The 22,456-nt window shown below is 40.9% G+C and overlaps 2 protein-coding genes across 4 annotated transcripts in view; one reads left to right on the top strand and one right to left on the bottom strand.

Annotated features, from left to right (window-relative positions):
- Positions 1-157: 157 nt before the first annotated feature.
- Positions 158-7,692, bottom strand: slc25a16 (solute carrier family 25 member 16). 2 transcript variants are annotated; one of them, XM_063492024.1, is made up of 10 exons: positions 7,435-7,692; positions 7,060-7,207; positions 6,098-6,190; positions 5,875-6,008; positions 5,597-5,660; positions 5,297-5,427; positions 5,100-5,166; positions 4,826-4,988; positions 4,658-4,726; positions 158-2,807 (listed from the first exon to the last, which is right to left on the bottom strand). In XM_063492024.1, the coding sequence occupies exons 2-10, from the start codon at positions 7,151-7,153 to the stop codon at positions 2,651-2,653; spliced, it is 972 nt and encodes a 323-aa protein (XP_063348094.1). In that variant the 5' UTR covers positions 7,154-7,207; positions 7,435-7,692; the 3' UTR covers positions 158-2,650. The 2 variants fall into 2 exon arrangements, with proteins under 2 accessions (XP_063348094.1, XP_063348095.1); XM_063492025.1 differs by having other exon boundaries at positions 5,297-5,418.
- Positions 7,693-8,097: 405 nt separating this feature from the next.
- tet1 (tet methylcytosine dioxygenase 1) overlaps positions 8,098-22,456 on the top strand; it is a 38,340-nt gene continuing 23,981 nt past the window's right edge. Inside the window, exons 1-2 of one of the 2 annotated variants that reach the window (XM_063491172.1) lie at positions 8,098-8,358; positions 8,951-11,296. In XM_063491172.1, coding sequence (XP_063347242.1) covers positions 9,119-11,296 — 2,178 coding nt within the window. In that variant the 5' untranslated portion in view covers positions 8,098-8,358; positions 8,951-9,118. Of the gene's footprint in view, positions 8,441-8,950; positions 11,297-22,456 lie in introns of both variants that reach the window. The other variant, XM_063491171.1, reaches the window with a different exon arrangement.

Raw genomic sequence — 22,456 nt, 5'->3', positions numbered from 1 at the left:
TTTTCCTCTCGTAAATGATAAAAGCGAGGAGAAAGAAACTCCTGCTCCTCAGACGTGGATGTAGTAGTAAGGGACAGCATCTTCAGAAGAAGCTTGAAATCAAAGACAAAAATAAAGATACCAGACCTCGTGCTGTTTTAAGAAGATGGCATGTAATTATATCATTCAGACACTGCTTTTAAAAAGCATGGCAAGTGAAACTGAACAAGTACAAAGTCAGAAAATAAAGCTCACAAACAAACAAAACAAGGCATTTTCATTGTTCATTTCTAAAACAAAAAGAAAGATATTCTTTCAGCCCCATCTAGCCCGGCAGTGCTTCTCCACATAAACATCCGAACAATAACAATCCATTACCAGTGGCAGTGAGCAGCAGGAGCATTGAGTGAGAGGAAAGCTGTTTTTAAAAAACCCAATATGGAAATAAGAGGAACAGTATGAAAAACGATGAAAGCATTTGTCCACTCTGGACGAATGATTGCTGAAAGATCTGTTTCCTGAAAGTAGCTGCAACTTGGTATTAGTCAGTATGTCAGTAAGTCCAACAATGTAGGTGTACTGTATTTGTTTATTGAAGTCACACACAGGACTTCGTCACCTGCACTTTTACATTTTAAATTTTTGATATGGAAGAAGTCTGCTTTCCTACATTTTTAGACTTTTTTCCAACACCTTTAGTCACAAGTCTGTGTCTAACACCGAGTCTTTAGAGCGTGTAAGCTGCCCAAAATGTCAGCACATTTCAATATGCTAAAACAGTGCTTTCTGACCCCGCAAGTATGCACGCCCACAGAATGATTAAAGACCAGTTTGAATCTGTCCACACATTAAAGTGGATTTTCTGGGGATTCAGTGGATTATGCAATAAATTACTCTATAAATGGACAGCAGATCAGAAAAAAAAAAAAAAGCTATCTTCTGTACAAATTTGCAGCTGAGCTGTCGACATAAAACAGTGCACCTCTCTAGGAGATATTCAAATGAGACTGAGAGGTGTATATTAGGGGAAAATCCCTCTGTGATGGGCATGAGCAAACTGTGATAAAGAGTATGTAGACACGGCTTCATTTGAAAGACTCACAAACCCGTAATGGTGGAAAGCACCGTTTTAAGAATCTGCCTTTTGCACTTCCCGCCCCATTCATACACATGCAGGCAAGTACACATCTTAAAGCTGAGGCATCAGCTGACTCACGCAGACAAATGTTTAATAAAACACACTAATCACTCTGAAGAAGTGAGACATTGAATGCAGAGAAAGGCAAGAGGCTAAATAAAACTAGGATGCCTGATCAACAGTAAGGATCCTTATTATTGGTGACTTGAAGGCATGTGATGAAAAAGATCAAAACATAATTTTTTCTCCAGTAATTAATTCGCTTTTTTTCTCCTCTTGGACAATAAATGTAAACAGTCACAGTGAAACTCCAGTGAAACACAGCATGTATGATTATTACTATCTGAATGACTTCTTGTGGTTAAAAGCAAATCCAAGTTCATTCATCTGTCGTCTTTTGCAAGAAGTTGTTGATTTCATATGAATGTTGCGTGCGGCTCCAACAGTAAACAAAACATATCAGTGCTGCCACCCAGTGGCAACAGGTCGTTAAATCAATAAATACAGCTAAAGTCATTGAGTGCAAATTACTCCTGAGTCCCATCTGGCAATCGTGTCCCTCCACGATATCAGCACAGAATCCACATTATATCAAAATCTCAGCATCTCAAAAGATCTGTGTGAACACCAGTGATCAACGGTGGACACAATTTTGTCTAATCAAAGTCACAGACTAAACATCTAAGAGCTCGTTAAACAGAAGAGCAAGGGTCTTTCAGCATTTGAACATGTACACAGTAACTGCTCTAATTAAGTATTCTGGCAGTAAAATAAGGGATTGTTTCAAAATTAAAGTCATGTACCGCACATGTCACAGCATCTCTAAAAAATATGCACGAAAAATGAGCAAAAACAAACAAAATAAGGGGGCAGGGGGCAAAGAAAATGCACAACTTAAAGATTTCCTTAAGTTGTGCAGTTCATAATTAAACACTAAGCTTTACATCTGCTAAAAACTTATTTTACAATTACTCTCAATTTTCAGCCAAAGCTACGTTTTACCACACTGACATAAAAAAAAGATATAACAAATAATAAAGATGTCAACATTCCTATTCTTTGTACAAAAAAAAATAATAATAAAAATATATTCTTTAGAGAGCTTAGTTTGATCATTTTATGCAACTTAAAATCTCTTCACCGGGTCAGAAAATAGAAAACACCACTATAAAAATGCATATCTCAGATCACTGCGCGCTGTGAATGATGCAGCTTTAACAAGATAAATAATCTTAGGGTTACTGTGGTGCAGGTTACACCCATCTATGAGCAAGAAAGAAGAAAAAAATATTTTTTTATGAGTTGTTGAATTACCAAAGCAAAAAGTAAGAAGGAATGAAACAGGACAGACATGGAGTGGCTTTTTCATTTCATATTCAAATCCCTTTTTCGGTGAGGAAAAGGCAGTTCCTGCATTCAGGAGTTTAAGACATAGTGAGCGACCTTCAGATGAAGGAAGCGTTGAAGTCGGCTGGCATTAAGTCTAGGAGCACAAACGCCTGAGTGCAGCCTGGGAGGTACAAAAAACAGCCACTAGTTCAGGTGGAGGACCTGCTTCATGAACTCATAGGTGGTAAAGGCCACGGCCTGGGAGGGGACACAGCGGATGTAGTTGAGAGAAAGGCCTCGGTACAATCCTTTCTTCACCCCAAACGTATTATACACGTACTTTAGTGTCTTGATCAGTGATCTGTTTAGGTAAAGACAGAATTTATAAATAAATACACATTTTAGAAGAGAAAAGAAAAACAGTATTTTTTAAACTCTTTATCCCTTGAAAACGAACTGAGCGGTTTCCTTCATATTTCAGGTGCTCAGGGTATCCTTGAACTAATTAATATATATATATATATATATATATATATATATATATATATATATATATATATATATATATATATATATATATATATATATATATATATATATATATATATATATATATATATATATATATATATATATATATACACACACATATACATACATACATACACACACACACACACACACACTGAGGTTGTCTTTATGGGGAACAGATTTAAATGATTTAATCTCCAAAGTTTTTAACCTAAGCAAACTGCCTTAAATAATGTTTGTTTTTTTGAAACACGAAGATTTGCCGTTTTTATTCTTGACCTTTGAGGTTGCATAAATCAGCTGTAATCACACAAAAACTTGTCTTTGGTAGTGACCGATGAACTAGAACTTGTGAAAACATCCAAAAAAAATTTCCATAACATTGTAAACAGAACACAAGAAGGGTGAGAAGTGTTTATACTGGCATCTGTGAACTTTACAGCTATGAATGGTATGTTGCTGTAGCTTTATAACTCAGTTACTACTACAGTACTAAAATGTTGGCCCTTTTTTTCCCCTTTTTAATCAATAGTACCATATCTAGACTAAACAAGCACAAAACCTCAGGAATTTTCTCCTTTTTAATCATTAAGTAACCACACAAAACCAAATGTGGAATCAACCTTTTTAAGCAGTCAATGTACAAACACTACCAAGGAAGTGAAAGACGTAAATGGGAGACAAATGTTATTTATTATGGAGCTCTTGTTACAGAATGCATAAAAACTGAGACTATTATAATCAGATGTGCTTTTAAAAGCAAAGACACAAGAATCAAATATTTATTCAGCTTGATGAGCGACTTATGAAAAAAAAGGTTAACTTCATCAGCACCGTGTTGTGTGAGGTGTTTTTCTATTATTACCCTCAGTACGACATTACACCTAAGAACCAATTACCCCTTCATTTCTCTCTGAATGTGTTGCATACACTCATTGGCCACTTTGTCAAGCTCAGCTGTTTAACTGTTTATGGCAAATCTCTAGTAAGCCAATCAGATGGCAGCAAATTAATGCATTTAGGTATGCAGACATGGTCGAGACAACCTGCCAAAGTTCAATCTGAGCATCAGAAAAAACATGATTTAAGTGATTTTGAAAGTGGCATCGTTGTTGGTGCCAGACGGGTTGGTCTGAATGTTTCTGATCTACTGGGACTTTCCTCACACAACCATCTCTAAGGTTTACAGTGAATGCTCCCAAAAAAGGGAAAATTATCCAGTGAGTGGCAATTCTCCGTCACAAAGCTCAGATCCGCTCAAACTGCTTTCTTGAACATGACAATGAGTTCACTGTAGTGAAATGGCTTCTATAGGCACTAGATCTCAATCTAACTGGGATGCAGTGGAAGAGGAGATTTGCATCATCAGTGTGCAGGTGATGAATCTGCAGTAGCTGTGTGGTGAAATCATTAAACATGGCATTCTTTGCAGAGTGTTTCCAGCAACTTGGTGAATCTATGCCATGAATAATTAGGGCAGCTCTGAAGGCCTCAAACCCAGGGCTAGCAATAAAGTGACCAGTAAGTGTAAAATCATGTCAGACCTCATAAAAAAAAACTATACTTTTTTTCCTTTCCACTTTAAAATTAAAACATCTTATCTTTATACTAGGAAAATAAATATTTAACCATTTGCAACATATAAATGAGGTGAATGTAGCGAACAACAGTGATACTTACACACATTTCTCTGAGTCAGGAAGCACAGCGCCTAACTGCATTCTTCTTCTAGCCACATCCAAAGGGTACCTAGTGAGACGGCATACAGCGTGACACATGAACCATCAGTCAATCAGTCTAATCAACAGCAAAGCCCTGCTGGGCATCGCAAATTAACCAGCCACTTACGATGCCGTCTGAGCAATAGCCCCCGCAACCCCTCCACAGAGAAGATTGACATGGGTTTTCAAAATGAGCACATCGGGGTTGTCTGAGGAAGGGCGTCCAAGCAGCTCTGGGAAATGTTTCAAACCCAGGCTTTTCAGGGTCCCGAAGGTGAAGAAAGACAGACCTAGGAGCATATAATGCAACAGAATCCACACTGGTTATATATGTGGGAGGGAAAAATTGCATTTTATGTTGTCCTTCACATACTAGCATCAAAAATATTTCCAAAAATCACCTGCATAAGGCGCCATTCCAATAAGTGTTGGAGTAAGTCCCCTGTAGAAGCCCAAGACGCCTCCCTCCTTTACAAAAAAGAAGAAAATGTAAAAACGGGTATTGCAGGCAAATTGAGCTGATCTTAAATTAAACGCTACAATCTTGTTTGAAGAGCATTTAGTTTATTAGACACTTATTTGATCACTAGCAGATCACCTTAAGGTAGATGGTGTGGAAAGCATTAGCAATTCCAGTGTAGCGATGATCTCCCTTCACCTGGAAGGCCAGCCTGGCTCGGATTACATCCAGAGGGTAAGTGCATATCACTGCAGTCATCCCTGAAAACACTCAAAGAACACACTGACTCACAGCGGACTCTTGTATGTCAAACATTTAAACATTTAACATAATTAAAGAGGAACAAATAGCAATGATGGTTAGCTTAGAGGAAGGCACATTAACTATGTCTGAGGAGTGCATGACACCCAACTGTCACAGACTAAGTCTTATCAGTACCTGCCATAGATCCTGCTATGAGGCGGTGGATGTGTCCAGAGATGCCCATCTGTTTACTTAGCAGCTGTAAAGGGAATATTGACAACATCAGCCTGGCAAAACGAACCAATAAAACAATGCAAAGATGAAATGAATGCTGTGATGCCAATACAGCACAAAATACACGGACATTAAAGCACAATGCACATTTCTCTAACCAGTCTTCTAGCATGAGGTTTAATCATTTTTATAGCTTTGACCTTTGACAGCAGCACTCCACAATAAAATGCATACTGTACCTTTTTATATTTGTCAAAGGCCATGAACTGGATGGCTCCGTAAGGAAATATCCTGACCATCATAGCCCCATTACCCTTGTACAAGCCAAGGAAGCCTTCTTTTTTTGGCACAGCTCTGAGAGTGGAAATTACTCCTGCAAAGAAAGTCCTAAAGTTTCACTCCTATACAGACGTGTGGAAGCAAGCACTTGTTAGCTCAATAGTATTACTATTATTATTTTACCCAGATGTTTATAATGGGGGTTCTGGGCTTGAAGAAGAATCTTGACCCTGTCCAGAGGAGCGATAGTAGTCTTGGCACAGCATCCTGCTACACCTAAAAACAAAGCAAATGCCATTCAGAAACAGATGAATGATTGGTATTTTCTTTTTATTTATCTACAACTAACAAGCAAAAGTAATTGCCCTCTTCTTGCACAACAATGTCAATCATTTAACGTTTTGTGGCAAAGTCAGACGCACACAAGGTAACCTGTCCAACCAAGATTGGCCAATCTGAGCCAACATTACACCGCATTGCATGCGAGTTGCACTAAGGCTACAGAGATGAAGTGTGCAAATAATGATTAATTTAACAGGAAAGTGCTCACGTTCTTTAATCAAACAGTGCTGGAGTGCACTTTAATTGGTACTTTTACAGAGATGTTACACTACGTGATGTTATATTTTTCTTATTACTCATATATCAGGTGTAAATTTTGAACTGTGAAATGAAAATTTTTTTGTTGACTAATACACCTGCCAGAGACACAAGGTAGCTGAAGAGCAGGTCAGATGAGAATTTTTAACTTTTTTTTCCCCCTACAATTTATGTAGTTTTATTAGTTTATTGGTCTACAAAGTTCATTTTATTTTGTTGGTCACATGCAACACTTGGTACTTTGGTGCTGGCAAAAACAAACAGGCAGAGGCACTCACATTGATTGTCACCTTATTAGAATTGCAACTTAACCTAAAACCATGCATGTTTTTGGACTGTGGGAGGAAGTGGGGACCCATGCAAGCTTCATGCATATGGGATTCAAACCCAAGAACTTCTTGCTGTGAGATAACAGTGATAACCACCACCACCAGATTCATTCACCCCGATGAATGAATCTGGCTTCATTCATAAAAATAAATTAAGGCAAAGAAACTGTGTGCCTGGAGACATCACTGCTTGTAAGCCGATGTGTCAGACCCTACCTCCAGCCACAAAGGAGCGGAGCCAGTGGTAGTCCCCCTTGGAAGGGGTGCTGCTCATGGTGGGGCGTGTGGAGACCGCAGACTCCGATGTCATCCTCCCTGCTCAGTGATCTGCCAGATCCATGACTTTACGGGTTCGGTAAAAACACTGCAAAGGCAAATGAGTTTGTGAGCATGTGGGTGTCGTTTTAAGGTATTGCTTAAAATATACAAAATTGGGCCCATAAGCAAAGCCAGTTGTCCTTTTTGAATGGCCAAATGGAGGTTGTGTAAGATTAGTCACTGAGAAATTGCTCCACTGTGAAGGTTAGTAGTCACAAGTAGCAGGGAGCTAAAGACGACAGCACCCATGGACGTCTTAAAAACCATACTCACAGTATAATCAGAACTATTAATAAGTCCGAAGAAGGAAATAAAGTCAACAAATATTTAGTTCCTTCGCTGAGTTGCCTCCTTCTCTCGTTTCTCTCATTCCTCTGGATGCTCCTGGCTTTTATCGAGCTCACACTTCGTCGGTCAGCCGAAAGGCTAAAAGTCACGTTTAAATGCCGCAAATGCGGATCGATATGAGGGTTTGACAAGGGTGAGCGCGCTCATGCCCTTCGCCCACAGACGACTGACGGCTTCGGCACAAAAAAAGTCGCGCAATAATGACGAGGAGCGACGTCGCAACTATGACGTCAGAGGATAGGGTTTTTTTTTAAATATAACCTTATGAATATCTTTGATATCGACGTGAGATTTATATAAATATATTTAAAGTAAAACGTCACGAAATTTGCCTTAAAAATTATTAGAAATATTCTAAAATATGACCCAACGTGCTTCTTCTTTCATTATTAACGAAGGAAAATGAAGAAAACTCGCCAGCATTGACTAATTAATATTTAGCTAAGTACCCATTAGCGACCACGCCGCATGCTAACACCGTGACTGTAATACTGAAATACAGGCGGCTGGTTGAAGCGAAACGGAGTTTGTTCCACTCCAGGTTTTCCCCCCGCTCCCTTCAAGCAGACGACGAGTTTTTTAGCCAGCGGAGGGACTGTAGCTTGCTTGCGTCTGGTGGAGGGAGTGTGAGCGGGGCTGCCCTGAATGGATAGACATAAGAGGGATTTACATTTTAACGGGTGTCGTGCTCCCAAAGGCTACACGAAGCACGCCGAAAACCAGCCATTCCCCGTCGCTGCGTATTCACGCCGTCGGTGCTCCTTCCCGTATCATGTCCATGTGTCATCGTGTGGAGAGGATTGAACTTACCAGCGCTCTATATTTGCCGAGGAGGGAAACCAATACAAGGTCTCGCTGTCTCGCTGGAGCGGGGTATTATTAGCAGTTCAGACAGTGCAACTGTCTCTCTCGCTCTCTCTCTCTTTCTGTGGTATGTAGAGCATTTCAGCCGTAAACGTGTAAATACAACAACACCGGCGACAGAACAGGCTTCACGAAAGTGAGCCTTTTTCCGGTTTTCTTATCACCTCTGTGATTTTAATGACAGCGGTCAAGTGCAAAACAGTAATTGAAAGCGACGCTGAAGGCGCTTTTTTTTCTTCCACGGTAATAACCCCCTCTTCCGTCAGTCAGAAAGACGAAAACAGGATCCGACCTCCGGCCAGAGCCCTGTGCTCTTCAACGTGCCTGCCTTTTAAACTGTTAAGGCACCGTGAAAGCTATAGTATTTGTATATAGCTGGTTTGTTTTTATGATACTCAAAATATTTTATTATATTGACGTCAACCTATCTGACTCGTCCTTGTACCCCATGCTTGGAAAAGCTGTCGTTTCCTGTAGTTATTACACTGTTATAGTCATGTGGTGTTTGAGTGCATGAACAGTTTGTTATTATTACACTGAAAACGCACAATTGTGACATTTGTTTCCCCTTTTTTAGGTCATGCACGCAATAGCAAAATCAGGGTAGCATCATAGTTTGCATTTAAAATACAGAAGAGGAGGATTTTCTTTTTTAAGAAAGCAAAATTGTGTGCTAAGCAAAAGATAAACGTTCACCTGGCTCCCATGCTGGCTGCCAGAAATCTTCCACTTCATACCCTCAGCCATGCCTGCTACTACCAGACCCACCAGGATACAGACATCTACTCAGAGGAAGAACAGCAAGAAAGCGATCCACACCAAGAGGCAAACTTGCAATTCAAATAAAACCAGAGGAAGAGCTGCACAGAGGACCCAGAAAACATCCAGAGAACCCAGAAGTTCAAAAACCAGGGCCCAAGCACAGTCAAGCCAAAGTCCCCATGGAAGAGAGTTTAGCAGACCTGCTGCCCAAGGTCCCAGGAGGTCCCCCAGCAGAGTGAACCTTTCCCTAAATGTAACAGGATCTGCAAGGCTTAGACGGGCGAGCAATCCGCCTGACCACTGTGGCAAGTTACAAGACCCCCTGGGGCGAAGGAAGTCCCAGCGGGGTACACAAGTGTCTGTTACTCCCTGCCAGCCTCCTAAACCTTGCAGTAGAGGGAAGTACAGCAGGGGGAGCACTAGGAGAAGATCAGCACCCCAGCACGGAAACAAAAAAAAACAGCGACCGAGTACCAGAATCAATGATTCAACTCCTGATAAGGACGCTGAGAAACTGGAAAATTGTGATGATGAGGAAGTTGGTCTAAAAACGGAGGTTGAGACTCCTGAAAATGTCAAAGACCAGGGCCTCGGAGTCAACGGTGCTAAAGAGGACAGCGTTTTTAAAGCTGATTCACCACTGTGTAATAACACACTGGAAGACTGTGTGCAGAACAGCTGTGATGGTCCTTTAACCCAGCAAGAGAAAATTACTGACAGCCATAAGAGTAAAGGTGATCTGAAGAGTGTCTCTGGAGTCCCAGAGGGTGATGATGCTGATGGACAAATAAAACTCTGCAGTGAAAGGAGTAAAGAAGCACCTCCTGAGTCCTCAGAGTCAACCACTACAGACTCACTGGAGGTGCAGGGCAGCTGTGAGGGAAATGACACTTCAGCTACCCTTGGAAAAAAGTTTGATCATCCTGCCAGCGATGGTAAGGAAGATAATGTGTGTACTGCACAGCAAGCGCAAAACAACATCCTGATATTGCAAGATAAAACAACAGATGAAAGAGTCACACCTGATGATGAGAGAAGAGAGGAGATAAACCGTGAGAGGAAAGAGAGTATAGAAGCAACAAAGCCAGTTCAGAGGCAAAAAGAGACAGTGGAAGAGATGGAGGACATCACTTGGAGGTTGGGTAATTGTGAGAATAAAGATGGAGGAAAGAAACAGAAGGAGAATGATGTTTCCATCATTCCTGCGCACCCCCAAACTGGCACTCCAGCCTGTCAAACCCCAGATCCACCTCATTCTAACAAGGGACTGACAGCACAGTCAGAATCACCTGCTTGTGTGCTACTGGTCTCCAACACAGCTACCTCAAATCCCACCAAAGCCCCTTCCACCTCAGAGTCACTTGGCAAAGTTCTGAGTAAGATAGATATTCAACCTGCCACTCATGGTGCTAAACCTCAATCTCCAGGGTGCTCAGTTGTGACTGAAGCAGCCCTGATGGTGCAGGCTGTTGTAGTGAAAAGAAATATGCCAGTTATTATCCGTACAGACTCCCTCAAACTTAGCAATATGAGGGATTCCTGCCACGGGGAACCACACCAGCCACAGAGCCAAGAGGTCCTTCCTAATCAAGGAGAAAGTCTAGCTTGCACACCAGCAGAGTCACAAACCAAAGATAGTGAATCCGTTCAAGAGCCACTGGAGCACAAGAGCCAGAAAGCTGTACCTTTGGGGTCCTCAGCACTACTTTCCCAGCTGGCTGCCCCCTCAACCAAGTTAGAACTAAACCTCAGCGAGGTTCAGTTAGCAGTGCCAGAGCAGGATTCGGTGCCAAAGATCTCGACTCCCTCTCTGGACAGCAGCTCCACCTTCTCCTGCAGCTCAGAGAGCACTCGATCCTCTTTTTCTTTCGAGACTGAATCAGAGGCCGGGTACGGAGAGCCCAGCTTATCTGTTCAGCCGGGATCCTGGGCGCAAGAGGGGGCCTGCTCGCTCGCCTGGATCGCTTCAAAACTGCAGAGGAAGGAGGGGAAAAAGCGGCGCAGGTGTGGGAAATGCGAGCCGTGCCTCAGGAAGATCAACTGTGGCCAGTGCAGCTGCTGCCTCAACCGCAGAACCGGTCACCAAATCTGTAAACTGAGGAAATGCGTGGAACTGAAGAGGAGAAGACCTTCATCTCCATACACTCACTCTGCTGCACAGGTGAGGTCTACTGCCTCTTTTTTACTACATTTGATAGCAACTCAGACATTGCTCAGCATGTAAGGTAAATTTAGAGAATGTTTGAATATACAGCTGATCTGAATCAGCTGAGAAAACTGTGGTTGTTGTTGTCTGAGTGCATTGCTTTTGATCTCTGAGGTTTCCCAGCCGCCAGCTAACAAATAGCAGTGATCATGAGTTGACTTTGACCAGACAGTTGAAACAAAAAGTTTCACTTTCCTATTGTAAATGTTCTCTGTGGGTTTCAACAGATGCCACTTGCTGAACTTCACACCGTCTTCCTGTTATTTGTAGGGAAATGCACAGGGTGAAAGGGGAAGTGAGCATGTTTGTGTGTGGCCCAGGTATTACTCATGCCATGGGGACCGAAATCTGTTTACCATGTCACATTTTGGGGGCATGTCCCCGTTATGGGGGCCACAATAAAAGTCCAGCATGTTGAAGGCATGTTTTAAGGTTAGGTCAGGGTTAGGGGTTGGCGAATAGCAGTTAAGGCCACTTTGTGAGAACAGAGAAAATGCCCTGTGTTGAGAGAGGGGAAGAAACTGTCACATGACTGGCAGCCGTTCAGCACGTGGTTGGAGGATTGGTCTTTTGTGTGTGAATGCATGTGTGTGTGTATTTGTGTGTGTATGCAATCTATGGTGCAATCCACACTATAACTATTTTATGGATTGCATGTGATGCCTACAAGTGTTTCTGAAGGGGTAAGTAGTTACAGAGATTTCATGTTTTTTTTCTCCAAGTTACCAAAGGGCATATTTTATGATAAAACAGTGAATCGAGTAAGGATGCCTTGAAATTATGTTATGTAGAGTAAAAATAATAATATTATAATAATAAACTTTAATAAAGAGCAAAAACAGGGTTTATGAATTGCTTTTGACAGAAAGATGAAAGCCAGATACTTAATTATATATCAATGAAAAGACTAAAAGCAGGCAATGTAAATAAACAAAGTAATGGAATCACATGAAAGCAAATAAAAAATGTGCTTTAATAAGTGGAGGAGGTCACATCTGATGGCAAAAACTCAGACTTGAGGACAGGAGCATGTAAGGTTTCAAACTGGCTCCGTACCTGATCTATACCTGCTTTGAAAGTGACCATTAAAACCTAAAATCAGTTCTAACGTGTACCAAAGTCAGTGGAGAGAATAGACGACTGCAACTGTGTGCAATGAACGTGTCATCTTGTTGCATTTGAAATGGTTGATTTAGAAATGGAAGCCCCTGTGTAAACCACTCGCAGTCAATTGCTGTCTTCAAACCAACTTTGCCGTGTGAAGAGGATGATAAAACGCAAGACTGCTTTCAGTTTGTATGTGAATGGGGTCAAATTGGCATTTAAATGCAATCTGTTTGTGGTAATACAGAGATTAACTGTAATAAATTGGTAAAAATTTCAAATCTGTTCCTGTCTGCATACACAGAAAATGACACTAAACAGAAATTCAAATTCACTGCATTCAGGGTCGAACTAGAACCTCATAGATTTGAAACAGAAATTCTGAAATGCCTGCACAAATAATTGCTCCAGGACATTGATTTAATTGCAAAATGACAACCTTTTATATAGGAAAATAACCAGAATACAACCAGTTGGCAACCAGTTCAGTCCACACGAGTTACACTCATTGGCCTTGTCACGAGGGGTCGCCACAGCGGGTAGTGCCGCATGTTTGATTTGGCAGAGTTTTTCGCCCGATGGCCTTCCTGACATAACCCCAAGGGGGACACATTGATGCAGACCGATTGATTGCAATGTGTCGTCAGTCTGTCTGCATTTATAAATTAGAATAGAATTGTTTGCAGAGCTGCGCTAATCTGCCTGAGACTGATTGCAATCAGTTTAAATCCAACCACAAAAAGGACAGGGTGCCATCCACCAGAGAACCTGTGCAATTGCCTTGCAACCCAAGCTGTCGCCCATAGGTTAAGTGTCTTGCGCACGCAACCTTTTTGTTACCAGTTAATTGTTGCAACTAGTTACAGTGGTCACTGAATGCCAAATGGTTCAACTATTACTGTGCAAACACCAGCTGTCCTATTTTTACTCCAGTGTCACTAAGCAATGAGCTGAAGAATTACTGTGACAGTTCACTGACTTAATGATTCATTTTCCCTGGCCCAAGGAGCGCTGTGGATCATATTTCTTTGTAATAATAACATTAAAATGATGTATTTGCTTCTGACTGAAGAATGAGTCATGAGTCAAGGGTTAGTTTTTCAGAAATATTATTGATAACAGTACAGTGAGATACAGTGAGACAACAGAAAGTTAACTAGTACCATGGTGCATATTTTTGGTCAGCGTTACTCTGCAGATTCACCAAGACCTCCGCCCACTTTATTATTTCGGTTTCTCACATATACAGTATACTCTGTTGTTAAGTTTTACCTTCTCAACCACTTTTCTAGTCAAACTGTTGTAGTGAGGGGTGAGTGAACAACTGTGTGTGAGGGTCCATGTGTGTGCAAGCGTGCGTGCATGCCCTAGCAGAACCCTTAGAGCGGTAGCAGTGACAGAAACAGATTAGGGCTGATTATATAACACCTGCATTTTTAGTAGTAGAGACCTCTATTTCCAGTATGAGAGTGGGTGAGGAAGGAAAGATCAGGCCAGGCAGAGATTTGCAGCCATGCTATTGGGATTACCCTGAATTGTAGGTCAGTGTGTGTGTGTGTGTGTGGAGGGTGTGCTGAGTTGCTGAGTGACTCAGTGACACACTTACAGCATATCTGGTGGTGACTCTTGATGTTGTGCATGTTTTTATGAGGGCTTGCATGTACAATGTCATTGCTGGATGACAGTGTACAGAGTGACGTAGAACTGCTGACCCACCCTTATCCAAACAACAGAGCCCAGTTGTTTTGCTCTTAACTGGCATCACATTGGCCTGCTGCCTCCCATACAGCAGTGCTTGTGTTTGTGGCTTGAAAACAAGTTTTTAAATTGAAAATCACTACTGTCGTGGAGCCTACACCAAGCGTTGCAAGCGAAGCGTTGGGTGATAGCTGTCATCCTGGTGAAATGTAGGTGAAGTCCTGAACTTCATCCTTTGCCTTATTCTAAATGCTGAACTGGTTGAGCAAGTTTATCGCTTGTCTTCTGTTATAACCGCTGTTTGTGTACTTTATATGTGCTCTAGTGTGAGTAATACATTGACACACTCGCTGGCCAGTCTTGCTAATCAAGCTCACACACCCTTCCAGCAAACGTTTCTAACTCTGAGTGTGTGGAAAAGAAGGTGCAGAGGCCAAAGAGGAGTTCATGTAGGGGCATGCGGATTCTGTGCGTGGTTGTATTACATTGAGCTGCCTGTCTAGGGTTTGGTTGAGTTTTACTCTTCAGGGTGTTTTTTCCTTGCAAATTTTGCCCCACCCTCTAAGAAATTTTAGAGGGTGGGGCAAAAACCAAATAAAAATAATCAGGATTGTCTTAAAATTGTTTTCTAAACGTTTTTTTAAATTGAGTCTTCATTTGCATAATTCACATTCTTGTTTATCAAAAGGTCAAAAGTGACAAAAAAATAGGTCAAATAAGGTAACACAGACTCATTGCCTTTACTGCTCAGTTGTGTTTACTGTCCTGTTACCCCCAAAGGCCCATTGTGAGCCAGGAAAAACTCTGCTCTGCCACAAAACAGAAAAATATGCCAAAATAGCTTAAAAAAACCCCAAAACAAAACATATTGAGAACACATAGTGAAAAGTAGAAGAAAAATAAATAATGTTTGAAAAAAGTACATCTGTGAGCTTCCATGGTTCGTGCAAGAAGGAGAAGTGGTGGTCAGTAAGAGCGAAGCTTTCCAGTTGAATTTGTCTGCTTTGGCTCAGGTTTGAGGGTCCCCTCGTGGCTTTGTCTCGTACTGGGCTGTGAGGACACCTGGTCCTAAACACAAATCCACATGTCAGCACGTAGTTACCAGAAATAAAATACTGGAGTTAATGAGAACAGACCTTCTTTATTTGTAGAGTGTATATTTGACTGAAACAGTCCTAACATGTTTCAAGCCAGCTATGCTGACTCAGTGTTTATCCACTGGAGAAGCTAGCTGTCAGGGATAAAGTTATTAACGTTTACATGTCAGTACCATTAAATGAAATTAAAAACACTGCGACTCACAGCCTTTTCCACCATTTTAAAGATATCCCTCACAGGTAGTTGTGCTGTCTCTTAATTTGACAGGAAAAACCTTCAATATCCGCCAAAATCAATAGATTAATAATTTTCAAGAATTTTCATCTGATTTAACTGTTTAATATCATCATGTATCTTGCTCTCATTTGACCATTGTTCATATAATTACACTGCAACCTATTTGTACTTTTACATTGCCCCAAGTTGTCTCATAAAATATATGAGATCAAATGAGTTCAATTTAAATAACAAAAAACAGAAAGCACAGCTTTTTTTTGTTCATACATACTGTAAGTTATTACGTGTGATTATTGGCGTCTTTGTCTGTAACTGTGTTTATCAAGTCCATGCACCTGGTGAGGCACACTTTAGGTAAGTCTGGGGTAACCTATAATTACATAGCGGTGGCAGCTTTCAGAGCTGCAGCTGGGCACTACATTGTGCAAATAGTAACTAGCTTGCTTACATCCAGCTTGGCCCAGCTTCAAATGCAAACTCATTTATCTCCTGCACCTTTCCTACTCCTCCTTTGTACACACTTTGTCAGAAGAGTAGCACGTGTCATTAAAGACTTGGCAGTCCAGGCTGCAGCGTCCAGCAGCGATGGCTGCAGATATTCAAAGCTGTGTGCAGCAACGCCCTCACTGTTCCCAAACTTAACTAGCACGACACAAAGTAAGAGCGATTCTCCCATTATGTCTGAAGCCAGCGTCCCCCTCTTTTCACAGACAACAGTGGAGATCCTCAGCACTTATGGTTGCCATGGTGACCTCTTTGTCTGTCTGCTGACCTTTAACCTGCCACGATTGTGTGATGGCATTCTAAGGGTCACGATGAGGATTAGTGGAGATAACCACAAGCACCACTGAGTGTCAGACTTTGAGCTCAGTAACCTACATTCAGGTATTTAGGTTAAACTACACAGGTTAGTAAGTTAGATCTACATCTAGACTTGCATTTCAGAGCTTTTTATTTTAAGAGTTTCAAACTGTGCATACAAATTTATGTTAAAATTCCCCCACTTTTTAATCCAGCTTTATTAGTATTAGTAAACCAGCCTGGGTGAAAAGCAGAAAGGGGAAAGAAAATTATATCTAAACTTTTTGGAGTCACAGCTAGAATAAAAGATGGACATAGCAACCGTGTCATAGTAGGATCCCGCCCTGCATTGTGAAGTCTCGTATTGAAGTCTTAAGTTGGCATTTTTGCCATTGCCATCTTGTTTTTCCTTTTCTTTTTTTCCCCAAATTTGATTTGACCACGGTGCACAGTCTAGCAATCCTGCTTTATCATCTGTTTTATGCTCAGTGAGATCATAATAACACATTTCTGAATTACTAAAACAATAACGCCTATTGTCTCCACCAGTTTATTGTATCAGAGACTGTAACAGTTTTCGCCTAGTTAGACACAGTTTGCAGATCTCATTTTAACCTTGTTGCAAAACTCTAAACACATTCTCACTCCCTCAGACACTTCTTGCACAGTGATGTGCACTTGTGATGACTAACAATAACCACAGGAGGCAGACATCTCAGCGTCTCAAAATTGCTCATACCAGCAAAAGCCAGTTCCAGGTTCATAGTAAGCCGGGACATGAATGGGAAAGATGTGAGAAGCCGACATGGAAGATATGCCTTATAACTATGTTGGGTGACTTAAAATGTGAAACTGGGCACTTTCTCATGTATAGTATAGCATAAGGCGCAAGTGTTGCCAGATTAGAGCAGGGCGATATGACCAAAAATATTTATCACGATATACATTTGAAAATTTGCGATAACGATATAACTGACGATATAATTGACACTAGACAAAATACTTTACGACTCCACAACTTTATTAGTGCAAAAAACCCCATCAATGTATTTTCACTTAAACAAGCAGCTGTTTTTTTATGTGCATTAAAGTTATATAAAAATTTAACAGTGCAAATTCCTTGCTGACAGTTTAACCAAAAGGCATTTCCAGTGGAAACTGGCTGACATATCCTCAGCATAACCATGTATAATATCCACAAAACTTAAAAAGAGGTTATACACACACAATACGGTAATATTATGTTGAAGCACAGTACGTATCACTCCGCGAGGCGCCTGCCTACAAAAGCCGTAATGCTCCCACAATCCATCAAGCGGTGCGGGTTCGTAGCTTAGCAAAGTCGTACAGAAACATTTGACAGATTTTCGAGCGCCGTGTACCACATAAAATCGTTTCGAGGTCAGTAAACACAACCAGAATTCATACATAAGGCACACGGGATTATAAGGGGCACTGTCGATTTTCAGAAAAAAATCAAAGGATTGATTTTAAGTGTGCCGTATTTTCCAAACAACACGGTAATAACGACGGCCCGCTAGCACGCACTACCAAAAATAATGCTTTGTTGTGTATCTGACGGACGAAAGCTAAACCAGTTCCACACCACTGAAGTTGCAGCATTTTTACAAACCAATTCTGGTTCATCCGTTTTATTCAACGATCCGCTTTCGCTCTTCTCATTCTGCGTCGCCGCCATGTGCGTATGTAAACATAGGCACTGCGCATGCGCGTTTCACCCATAATCTATCGCGATATTTCATTTTCCTATCGTTGCCCAAAATTACACCGGTATTACCGTGAACGGTATGATATAGCCCAGCCCTACGCCAGATATGCAATACATGCAATGATGTGACAAAGAAAGATTGTCATAGGACTCGAGGTAGACTTGTGTCAACAAACTACACCCTATGATTCTTAATTCTTCAAGTAATTGTTTTCTGTGTGACTTTATAAGTCTCTCACATTGTTGTGGAGGAATTCTCACCCAGTCTTCTTTGAAAGGTTGCTTCATTTAATTGATTTAGGCATTTGTTTATGCACAGTTCTCTTAATGTTCTGCCACAGCATTTCAGTCACATTGCGGTCTGAACTTTGACTGGACCATTGCAGCACCTTGATTTTTTTTTCAGCCATTCTGTTGTGAATTTGCTTCTGTGTTTGCAAAACCAAACAAGCCATACTTCTTCAGTTGTTTTTTGGGTTTTTTTTTTAATTGTGCTGTCATGAACTTCAACGTTTAACATGCTAACTAAGGCATGTAGAGTCTGAGATGTAGCACTTAGGTTTAATGCAGTATCTCTGACTGGCACACCTTGTCCTTGGATGTTTGTGCCGCACATGATTGGAGGAAGTAGGTCAAAGTGAATCTCCATCTAAGCAGAGCTTCTATTGCCATCATGAGCTTGAATCATTGCTTACATCCACTGATGTTTCTGTGTATGAATTTTCTAAATATAAGGGAAGCTGAGGAGAAAGATAACATCAGCATCTGTCACGGGTCACAGGAGGGACTCAGACGCAGACTGAAATCACAAAGATTATTTTGTTTATTTTACTCTCCACGTGCGATATATACAAGTGAGGGAAGGGGGGTCCGAGGTCACCGAGGTTCATGAAGGGATCAGGAAAACACAGGTTTTCAGTAAGTTGTTTTTTTTTTTATTTTTGCACAGTTTGAAGGAGTCGCCCCCTGCTGGCTGTAATGCTTGGCCAGTAGTTGAAGTTGACAGGAAGTCACTTGTGCTTATCCCTGATTCTTGATTAACAAAAAAAACAACAACAGAAAAAGTCAAATGACTCAAAATTATTGTGAACTGCTTTTCAAAACCACAACAGTTTTGGGCGTGTGACTCTGTATTTTGGTTGTCAATGAGAGAGAAATGAACACTTTTTGTAAAATAAATGAATACAGGTTCCTCCACATGTACACGTGGGCACTCTGGCAGTGAGCTGAAGGACAGCTTTCTTTTTCCCCTTCATTACGTAAACGTGTGGGACAGAAGGGGGCTGAGGTAGGGAGGAAGATTCGTGAAATGTCAGAAACACTGTCAGTGATTAAATTCAGCCAACTCATTATGACAGAGCAGGGTGAATTGTGCTTCAGCGTACTCTCTCTACTCTGACTTCTCTTCCCTGGCAGAGACATGCATTTTATTACATGAGCTGCCCTGTGATCAAAGCTGCTGTGTATTTTCTGTTAAACTGGTCCAAGTCAATTAAATTTATAACTACCTTGTGAGGTAGTTATCATTAATAGCTGCAGAGCTTTGGTAGCGACCCAAAATAGGCTCAGCGAACCAGGAGAAATGTCTGTTTTATTTCATTTGTGGTTTGGTTATTTGGCCAGAGTCTCCTATGCATCTGGGCTGATGCATGGACCAGATGGTGCCAGCTTTGGGGTTATACAGTATGGCTGCTCCTAAAGTACTCGACTTGAGTCATCAGACACCAAGTCTTGTTTGATTGTGTGGTATGGGGAAAAACAAAAGTCCACAGTAACGACACTCAGTCACTCAGTCTGTAACTGTGCTTATTTGATAGTTTAGAGTAATTACACATGCCGCAAATGTGGAATTTTGAAAGGATAAAGGACATCACATAAAAACTCTCAGGCTCAGGCTCAAACATCATTTGAAACAAATGTTTGCTACTTTGTATAACCACTTGCTATACCCCAAGTATAGTCTCCTTGCTAGTTGTTGCAATATGTTAAGAATCATTACAAATCATTAGGAAGCCGTACTACGGTTTTGTATTTCCTGCAGTGAGAGAGCAAAGTGCTCTCAGACTGCTGGCTTACTTGTGGTTTCTAGGGTATTTAAAAGTAGAATGGGAGGCAGATCCTTCAGCTTTCAGCCCCCTCTCCTCTGGTACCAGCTCCCAGTTTGGATTCAGGAGACAGACACCCTCTCCAGCTTTAAGATCGGACTCAAAACTTTACTTTTTGATAAAGGTGGGGCTGGATCAGGACCACCGCTTAGTTGTGCTGCAACTCACGTATCAGATATGATACATTTGGCATTATGTGGTTAAATGATGAGTTCATAACTTGCAACATGAAAATATTAAAAAAAAAATGGAAACAAGGTTAAATATCAACAGTCCATATTAGTCACTCAGGACTAGAGATGGCACGATACCACTTTTTTATGTCCGATACCGATACCGATATCATAAATTTGGATATCTGCCGATACCGATATGAATCCGATATAGTGTGTTTTTTAATCAATAAAACTGTTTTTTAATATCTTGCTGCATTTTGTATAAGTTCATACTCAAGTTTAAATAAACAACACTAAAGCTATTCTGTTATACCTGTATGTAAAAAATACACTGCGCCCAAAATATTTCATAGTTCAGCAATACTGATCAATCTAATAAACTTAAACCTACTCCATCCTTCCTATTGTGGTATTTTAAAGAGTACTTAACAGAAATATTAAGCAACCTAACTAATAGGGTTGCAAACTCCCAGCAAAAAAAGAAATAGGGAACCACCCCCCACCCTCCACCTCATGATGCTTAATCGATGTAATCAACTTTAATTTGATGCAGTGTGAAAAAAAATGCACAGAAATAAATTATTTTTCAAGAATAATTAAATAGATTCAACATCTTTCTTCAACAGAATTTCAGAATTCACAGATGGTTCTTTCCCAAAGAAAAAAGTAATATAGCTTACTAGGGTATATTAGACTTAACAGTTACTATATACAGTAATGGACTTCTATACATTTTACATCAGATTAAAACTTTGGGTGTAAGATTCAGATAATTATTTATTAAAAGCTAGACATTTTAAATGAGAATAAGAAAGAAAAGTATGTCTTTGTGCCCCCCTTTTCCCTGTTTATGCCCTATCGGCCCCCCTGGCTAAACTTTGCTAGATCCGCCCCTGCACAGTTACCAGCCGTCAGCGAAGTAGAAAAGGATCCTGGTGTAGAAAGTAATATTAAATAAATTCTAACAACAGCTTATCAAGCTTAAACGTGCTGCTGTTGTTCAGCCGCTGGTTTCCTCTTTCTGGTGCAAAGTGGGCCAAAAACAAAGAAGAGAGACGGACTCCCGACAGAAAAGCCGATCAGCTGATCATTAAGCAGTTTCATGAAGTAGCGGCAGGAGAGGGAGAGAGAGAGAGAGGCAGTCACTCCATATATCGGTTTTTAAGCTTAACATGGGAACGCTTTACAAACATTCAGAGATGAACTTACACACTTGCTTTACTTCTCTCTGGGATAACTTCCTCGGAGGTGAAATGCTGGTTTGGTAGCGAGGCTACAAATACACACAGCCGTTCTATCACGTGACCACACTGCTCCGACGCGCTACGGTTATGAGGCGAGTTATGCCGTGTCGCAAGTTTTGTAAGGTGCTTTTTTGATATTTAATGGATCGGATTACATTTTTTATTTCTGGCCGATATCCGATCCAGTAATTTAGGTCAGTATCGGACCGATACCGATACCTAATATCGGATCGGTCCATCTCTACTCAGGACTAATATACTGTATCATTTAGTTTTTTCACACTGAGTGCTCACATTCAATGCAAAGCAGTGGATTCTCGATGAGAGACTGAGCATTATTTGTTTCACGTGAGACACACTTAGTGGGAACCAATAGCCCCAGAACTCAAACCATTTACTAATGCCTCATTTACATAATTAGGCAGAAATTAACTGCCATGTCTACACCACTCTTACTGACCACTCAAAGTACTTTAGACTAACAGCCACATGTAACCACACATTTATACAGTGCTTTATCTATACACTTCAAGCACTTTAGGCACCTCATATCCATGAGGTACATAAATTTAGAATCACCAATTAACCTAATGTGCATGTTTTTAATCTGTGTGAGGAAGGAACCCATTGGAAAGCCTGGCAGAAACAGGGAGAACATGCAAAGCCCAGCTGGGATTTGAGCCAGGAACCTTCTTGCTGTGAGGCGACTGTGCTCCAGAACTACAGAAATCTCCAGTGGGGGCAGCTGTGTTACATATAACAGGAGATGGTGAATTATTCACAGGGGATGCTGATACTTCAGTGCACATTCAGCTGTTGTTTGCAGTTAAAACACATTGCAGTTTGATTTGTTCTGTACAATATGTATAATTTGGCAAGATATTTGCGTTAAACTTTGATGCCAGTAATGCTTCACTGCTTAG

Source organism: Pelmatolapia mariae, linkage group LG13, assembly GCF_036321145.2.
Source record: "Pelmatolapia mariae isolate MD_Pm_ZW linkage group LG13, Pm_UMD_F_2, whole genome shotgun sequence".
Taxonomy (NCBI): domain Eukaryota; kingdom Metazoa; phylum Chordata; class Actinopteri; order Cichliformes; family Cichlidae; genus Pelmatolapia; species Pelmatolapia mariae.
Note: the sequence above shows the minus strand (reverse complement) of the source record. Positions and strands in the feature narration are given on the sequence as shown.